The following is a 7,717-nucleotide window of genomic DNA, read 5'->3' as shown; positions in this document are numbered from 1 at the left end:
CCTTTTATATCCTTTTGATATGCTTCGTTGTACACATCTATACAAGAGGAGTATTGCTGATTAGTTATATCAAACGGACACACTTTAAATACAAGTACGCCTAATAGTTCAATATGTTTAAATTTACTGTTGTGATAATAAAAGCAGGGTAAGAAGATCGGAATTGCATCGGAATCATAGCAGAAGTAAGTGTACAAATACTGTAGAGATCATTTCTGTACGAAATGTCTGATTTGTGTACTAGGCATTAAACAAAACGATCAAATCTATTTTTGAATGAATGAATGAAAGTCTTTATTTTGACACTTTGGCCTCGTGAACTGAATTCAATTTACACGAGGGGCGTGCCTATAAATACAATTACATAAATCACATTGCAATGAAATAACAATAGAGCTAAACGATAGGTTTAAATTTTACAAAATATACAGCTATACAATAAATATATACATCGTTATTTGTCTAAAACTTCGGGGTTTTTTTTTCATTCAGACGACTTTCATTTAATATTAATGATGTGACAAGGCTTAGGACATATACAGATAACGTTATTTTCAGTTATTACATAACACTAAATTTATTTCGCAGTTAATAGAATTCTGCTCTCCTGTTCAAATTTAGCGAAGAAATTGTTCGAACACATTACAATGGTTCTAAAAATGCACTGTTTTTATTGTTGTGTTTTCTCAAAAATTTATGATATTCACTACAAGCGCAATTTAAACAACACAAAAAATAAGCTCTATCCACTGCTGTGTTAATTTTCTCTCATAAAACAACATAGTCTTTTTGCGATGTAGTCTTACAGCTACGCTCAAACTCTCTAATTATTTTTACGAAATTCCCTTGTCGCGAGTTCTAAGTCCGACAGTCCTTAGCTAATTCTCCATCATGTTGATCATCACCGTAATCCTTTTTGTTGTCGCTATTTTTTACAGTCGCGTGTAATTTCATCAACACATTGGAGCACGTTTATCAATCGATCTACGGAGTTCCTCGTCGAAACTCTTTGAAAAACGCCTATCTTCCTGTTTTGAATTAACCAATAATACCACGTGTTTTTTTAAATTAACAAATCACAACAAAGCTTTGTGAATAACTCCGTAACTGAACGAATTCAGGCATTGGGTTCACTTCGGTAAAAATGTTGCAATTTCTTTAAAAGGAAAGACATTTTCACGAAATTGTGAAGTTGCAATCGACAGAAGTGAAAACTAAGGTGGAATTAAGGTGATTGGCGCTGGCTTGCTTGTTATTCGAATTCCGTGTCAGATTTTCTCTTTAACACGACGAGGTTAGTTGCTAATCCACTGAAATAAAATAACAACAATGACTTTAATTAATGAAACAGAGACTTTGTCGTGGTGACAAACTTAAAGATGGATTTCAAAATAGCAAATACCATGGTGAATGGTGATAATAACAATGTAATATTTCTTAAAAGAACTGTTTTAACCATAGCTTCTTATAGCAAATATATTCATCGATTCATGCAGTATTTGGAAAATAGAAATGTTTCGTATAACATTTGAACAGCAAGAAACCTTGAACGATCGTGTAGAAAGGATAAGGCTACCGTGAAAGTTTTTTGAAAAGCAAGAAAGGTAGTCTAATACTTGAATATTTTTCCAAATTAAGTTTGGTACGACTTGAGAAACATTTACGGTATTTCTAAACAATGCACTTCAACATCTCGACAAAGAACCCATGGTGCCTACATGATCGAGTGGATTACTTTGAAATGTTCGTAAGGCAATTAGAGAATTTACAACTGCTATTTTTGTGAAGTTGCATCAATAAATGTTGATATAGCAGGTGCTAAAAGAAATTTGAACTGGAAAATCGTTTTCAAATAAATTGCTGAAATATCTTGTTATGAAAATAGTACGAAGTTCAACAAGACTTCAAAAAGGCAGATTTAAAAAGTTTGTGGTTGTGCAAAGCAAAGTTGGTGTCTTAACTAGAATAGACAACATTTATCGTTAATCTGCTCATTACGAAAAGATGTCTCTCATTTTATTGCCGATGTATTTGAACGTGTTGACCAAAAATAGAGATCGTCAACATCTGTGAGTGCAACGAAGAAGAAATGTGGTCAATGATCGTGAAGAGACTTGTTAAAAAGTTTTGAAAATTACAGTTAAATTTACGTTAAACAAATGGTTAATGATTTCAACCCTACTTGATAATAATAGAAAACAGTGATTAAATGTTAATGAAGAACAATGCAGGAAATGGTAGAGGAGTGATAAATCACAGAACACAAGAAGAAATGAAAAGATTGGTTAGTGTTTTCAACCCTACTTGATAATAGTCGATAATTTGGGCATAATCCTATGAAAAGCAAGAGACCTTTACTGATGTTTGTGAAAAAGTACAGTTGATAAGATACCACAAGAAAATAAATCCAATGGCTAGAAACTATTAATGTAATGTTGTTGTGCGAATGACAAAACTGACAATAAAATATTATTTCTTTACAACTAAATGCTTTGTGATTTACCTCTTAGATTCTTGAAAAAAGTTTATGGTTTATTAGTTTGTTTCATTGAATGTTTACTTAACAGAATATATAAATAGACTAAATTTACGAAGATTCTTCAACGCAATCAGTGGTCGAGTGCAAGTGGTCAGGTTTCTCAGATTGAGGTGTGAGGTTCGAATCCTTCGAGGGTAGTATGGTGTTGTGCATTGAAATTGTGGTGAACGATAGTCAAACTGGTCAGGATGCCGGAGTCAGCAGCGATGCTAGTGGGCGTCGCGAGGATAAAAAACAATCACCACAATAATGATAACTGCTACCACCATGAGAAAACCAATGGTTGATACAACAACTACAACAACTGGTACGTCACTTGATTTCGGTGCAACCCGTTGATCTGTAAGTTTTTTATTAAACACAAAAGAGAAAAGGTTGATCATACATATTGTTCAAATCGATGCGGGAGTTTTATTATACATCTTGATCAAATTTTTCATTCTAAGTAAGACGTACAACAAACCTGTTTTCAGTTTCTTGGAAGCGCGAGCCCAATGAGAACGACTTATATTCACATTATACTCATTCTTGGAATAAATTACGAACTCGTATTCAGTGTTCGATTTCAGATCTTTAATGGTGACATTCTCACTTTCGATGTCGGTTTTTGACGGTATAAATCTTACACTGGGATCACACGCCTTAATACACAAGGGCAGACTTCCTGCTCGATGAACACTCGAAACAATCCACTTCATAAATCACGATCTTGCTACTTAGAGATTCGTACAAAGTAGGAGGTTTCCATAGCAACGTGACTGACCCGTGATCTTTATCTTTATATTGGAGTTCATTTACAGATGTTGGGATTCCTATGTCAAAAAATAAAATATTATTGAGATGGAGGTGGACTTAAGAAACACATTGGGCACTTAAGTTAGACATAATTATATGAAAATATATAACTAAGTTCAAACTTTAGCTAAGTTTGTTTCATTTTCAAGGTGAATGCACAAAATTGCTTGTCCAGCTTAAATTTCTGGTAAAAGTAAAATTGCCTTTCAAATTTTTCAGTTGCTCCAATTTATTCATTGTCAAAATATATTCAAATCGTCTGCAACAAACTGTTCAATGTAGAAAACAATAAGAACTGACCACTTACCGTAACAGGGACTAGTGTAATTTTCTCCAATAAATCGAAAATGATTTTCTTCACATGAGCAGCCTTGCTGATTATCATTGCTTATGGAATTTTTTGGGCATGGCAAGCATCTTTCATTTCCAGCTTTGTCTTTGTAAGTGTTCTTTTCGCATTCTGGAAAAACATATAACACAACATAAAGAGTGCGGTACCCTGGTGAGTGTGCCCCCCCCCCTCCTACTTTTTCCCTAAGATAACTAAGATAACTTTGGCTGGCCTTCTTCTTAAGTGTGAATTGGGGCTAAGTGAGACGCAGGTTTCCATTATTAAAATATTATTACTATTAGGAGTTTTAGCTATATTGACAAAAACTACCTGTAGGTTATTATAAACATGGGTCATAGACAAACAACAAACAACAAACAACATTTGTATACCAGCCAGTATTAATCCCCGCCAGGGGGGTTGACCGGTCCGTGAACTTTTCTACGCCAAACATGGGTCATAGAGAGAAAAACAAAATCTATCGGATATTTAAAAAGAATAAAACTGGTATTATTCCTTTAATTACACAAATAATGACGATTTCCCCTCTTAATTACTTAGATGGTTACAAACTTACTTTCACCAGCTTGTAGTTGTTGAATATATAACGTCCACAAGCATAAACTGTACAATACACGAAGCGACATTTCTTATGACAAGTGTAAACTTGCTTGTTATTCGAATTCCGTGTCAGATTTCTCTTTAACACGACGAGGTTAGTTGCTAATCCACTGAAATAAAATAACAACAATGACTTTAATTAATGAAACAGAGACTTTGTCGTGGTGACAAACTTAAAGATGGATTTCAAAATAGCAAATACCATGGTGAATGGTGATAATAACAATGTAATATTTCTTAAAAGAACTGTTTTAACCAGAACACTAACCCAACAATTCAAAGGAACCGTTATTTACAGCTAGAGAGAGACACTATGCATTTAGGCAGACTACTCGTCAGGTGTCAACGTCTGCTAAATGAGAACCTCCAAATCATGCTATATTTATAATGTTACAAAAAGGTCAATGTCATCCCTATTTTTAGAGATGACACTTAAAACAGAGACAGATTAAACACGTAATCCTTTTGTCGGCAAAGGACAGGATTAGTTAATTTAATTAATATCGACTCCATGACGCGTAGCTGAAACAACGAGCGGCATTTTTTTTATATATCAAAAGGATATAAAAGGTTCCCCAGTGAAAAGCAATTTATAATAAAAAACCCTACAAAATACCAATCTTCAAGTATATTCTTGTTAGAGCTTTTGCTCTAAGGGGCCCTCATTAATTTGGACAACCACCAGAAAACTTACCTACAACAAATGGATAAAAATTTTATGTTAAAAATCCTCTCATTAACTGCCATTGTCACAGCACGAGAAGTTAGGTATATGTACGTTATGCGTACCTATTTCATTATTACGTGTATTATTATGTTGTTCTATTTCCACTTCTGACAAAAGCGAATGATTTCCGCTGTAGAACGATAGGAGGCGACGACGCATATGTAAAGTAAATTAGAAGCAAGACTATCAAGATAGTCGAAGAATGTGTGATGGAAGTCACTTCATTAATATGAGCTGTACTTCATTAATTGATTGGGCTTTTTAACTTGAAATTTCGTACTTTTCGTAAATAGAAATGTCCATTATATAAATACACAGGTACGTATAGAATATAATAACTCCTATTGTGCCGGATTTGTGCTTCATTGCAGTAGGTAAGTATTGCTGCTTGTCTGCCAAAAATGTTGTGATCGCTTGTTCTTTCCTACAAACACACATTGAACATTAAAATAGACCTATTATGTAAAGGATTTTCGGTACCAGTGTTGATCTTTGATACATGGTTGTGAATTTTCGCAATAATTATTGTTTTTATTCAATAATACACTTTGTAACGGTGTGGCATACTTCCTATTTATTTTGGCGAATACATATAACATGTATGTTTGTGGTTTTAGACTGATAGGTATGGTTTAGTTTTTCCTTATGCTACGAATTAGTAATCTTTTTGGTCCAACATCACGGCAAGCGACACAAGGAAATGAATATTTCGACGAGCATTTTACTTAAAAAGGTCGAATTAGCTTACGCAGTTAAACTACCGGTGGTCTATTTAGAAAATAATCAAAATTGTGGATTAATGCTTTTTGTCAGATTTGTTTAACACAACATACTTTCCACCGCAAACTTTTCAACTTTTTTTAAAGTGTCATGAGTTTATTTAGTTCTTCAAACGCGCTCTAAAGTATCCAATTTTGACATCACGTTATTGATGAAATACGCTGACCCTTCGTTTAATGACTAAGCAGTTTTAACTATACAGCAATTATTATACCTCACAACCATATCTGAAGATTATTGCTTACTGGGTAAAGCTCAAATCTATACCGAAAAGTCATATATTAAAGTTATATAATTCTTACGCTTAAACATGATATGTCTTAAACAAACCATTGTCGATAGAGCTTCCTCTGAACTTCATCGTGCATTTCCTTTGATAAATTAATAAAGAGATAAGGCAACAACAGCCTTATCTTTGCTTTTACGATATCATGCGACAAAATACCTGAAATAATAGGACTTAGCCGAAATATTTATTTCAAGAGAATGCACTGTTTGACATTATAAAGTCATTGTTAAAGATGGATTTCAAAATAGCAAATACCATGGTGAATGGTGATAATAACAATGTAATAGTTCTTAAAAGAACTGTTTTAACCAGAACACTAACTCAACAATTCAAAGAAACCGTTATTTACAGCTAGAAAGAGACACTATGCATTTAGGCAGACTACTCGTCAGGTGTCAACGTCTGCTAAATGAGAACCTCCAAATCATGCTATATTTATAATGTTACAAAAGGTCAATGTCATCCCTATTTTTAGAGATGACACTGAAAACAGAGACAGATTAAACACGTAATCTTTTTGTCGGCAAAGGACAGGATTGACGCGTGGCTGGAATAACGAGCGACTTTTTTTTATTCCAGCTACGCGTCATGAAGTCGGTTTTATTTAAATTGACTAATCCTGTCCTTTGCCAATTTGTCAATTTCGATTATTTTCTAAATAGACCACCGGTAGTTTAACTGCGTAAGCTAATTCAACTTATTTAAGTAAAATGTTCGTCGAAATATTCATTTCCTTGTGTCGCTTGCCGTGATGTTGGACCAAAAAGATTACTAATTCGTAGCATTAGGAAAAACTAAACCATACATATCAGTCTAAAACCACAAACATACATGTTATATGTATTGGCTAAAATAAATAGGAAGTATGCCACACCGTTACAAAGTGTATTATTGAATAAAAACAATAATTATTGCGAAAATTCACAACCATGTATCAAAGATCAACAGTGGTACCTAAAATCCTTTACATAATAGGTCTATTTTAATGTTCAATGTGTGTTTGTAGGAAAGAACAAGCGATCACAACATTTTTGGCAGACAAGCAGCAATACTTACTAACTGCAATGAAGCACAAATCCACCACAATAGGCGTTATTATATTCTATACGTACCTGTGTATTTATGCTGAGAATATGCTGGACCCGGAAATAAAGATCTACCAAAGTGCGAGACATTTAAGTACCTCGGGACCACCATCCATCAGGATGGCGGTTGCAAGACTGAGGTTGAACTACGGATTAGCCGGGCATGGAATAAATGGAGGGAGTTAACGGGAGTGCTCTGCGATAAGAAGATGCCGAAGAAACTGAAGATCCTCATCTACAAAACGGTGATACGCCCAGTGCTTCTGTATGGGAATGAAACATGGCCTGTTACAGATTACCTAGCAGAGAAGATCAGTGTATGCGAGATGAGAATGCTACGCTATTGTCTTGGAGTCAGCCTGGAGGAGCTCAGAACAAATGAAAGCATAAGAGAAGAAGCGAATGTCATGAGTATACTGGAATTTGATGAGAAGAAAAAGACTGCAGTGGTTCGGACATGTGTGCCGGCGTGAAGAAGATGTAGACATTCGGAGAGTTTATGAGATGCAAGTGGAGGGGAGACGGAAACGAGGACGCCCAAAGCATCGGT

At 34.7% G+C, this 7,717-nt stretch overlaps 1 protein-coding gene and 1 long non-coding RNA gene across 2 annotated transcripts; both read right to left on the bottom strand.

Annotated features, from left to right (window-relative positions):
* Nucleotides 1–2,415: 2,415 nt before the first annotated feature.
* On the bottom strand, nt 2,416–3,089 carry LOC124443648. The gene is made up of 2 exons (XR_006947703.1): nt 3,003–3,089; nt 2,416–2,879 (listed from the first exon to the last, which is right to left on the bottom strand). It is a non-coding gene; the product is annotated as an uncharacterized LOC124443648 (long non-coding RNA).
* Nucleotides 3,090–3,181: 92 nt separating this feature from the next.
* Nucleotides 3,182–4,360, bottom strand: LOC124444458 (ephrin type-B receptor 3-like). The gene is made up of 3 exons (XM_046995079.1): nt 4,243–4,360; nt 3,642–3,794; nt 3,182–3,351 (listed from the first exon to the last, which is right to left on the bottom strand). Exons 1-3 carry the CDS (start codon nt 4,310–4,312, stop codon nt 3,182–3,184), a joined length of 393 nt encoding a protein of 130 aa, XP_046851035.1. The 5' UTR covers nt 4,313–4,360.
* Nucleotides 4,361–7,717: the final 3,357 nt, after the last annotated feature.

This window comes from Xenia sp. Carnegie-2017, unplaced genomic scaffold (assembly GCF_021976095.1).
Source record: "Xenia sp. Carnegie-2017 unplaced genomic scaffold, XeniaSp_v1 HiC_scaffold_21, whole genome shotgun sequence".
Taxonomy (NCBI): Eukaryota; Metazoa; Cnidaria; class Anthozoa; order Malacalcyonacea; family Xeniidae; genus Xenia; species Xenia sp. Carnegie-2017.
The sequence above is the reverse complement of the archived record's forward strand: the minus strand, read 5'-3'. Positions and strand labels throughout refer to the sequence as shown.

Excerpts from the sequence above, each read along its gene's own strand:
- LOC124444458 (XM_046995079.1), bottom strand. The coding sequence starts at position 4,312 with ATGTCGCTTCGTGTATTGTACAGTTTATGCTTGTGGACGTTATATATT. Across the intron at positions 3,795-4,242 it reads ACAACTACAAGCTGGTGAAA|AATGCGAAAAGAACACTTAC; the intron begins GTAAGTTTGTAA and ends ATGTTTTTCCAG. Across the intron at positions 3,352-3,641 it reads TTACACTAGTCCCTGTTACG|GAATCCCAACATCTGTAAAT; the intron begins GTAAGTGGTCAG and ends TTTTTGACATAG.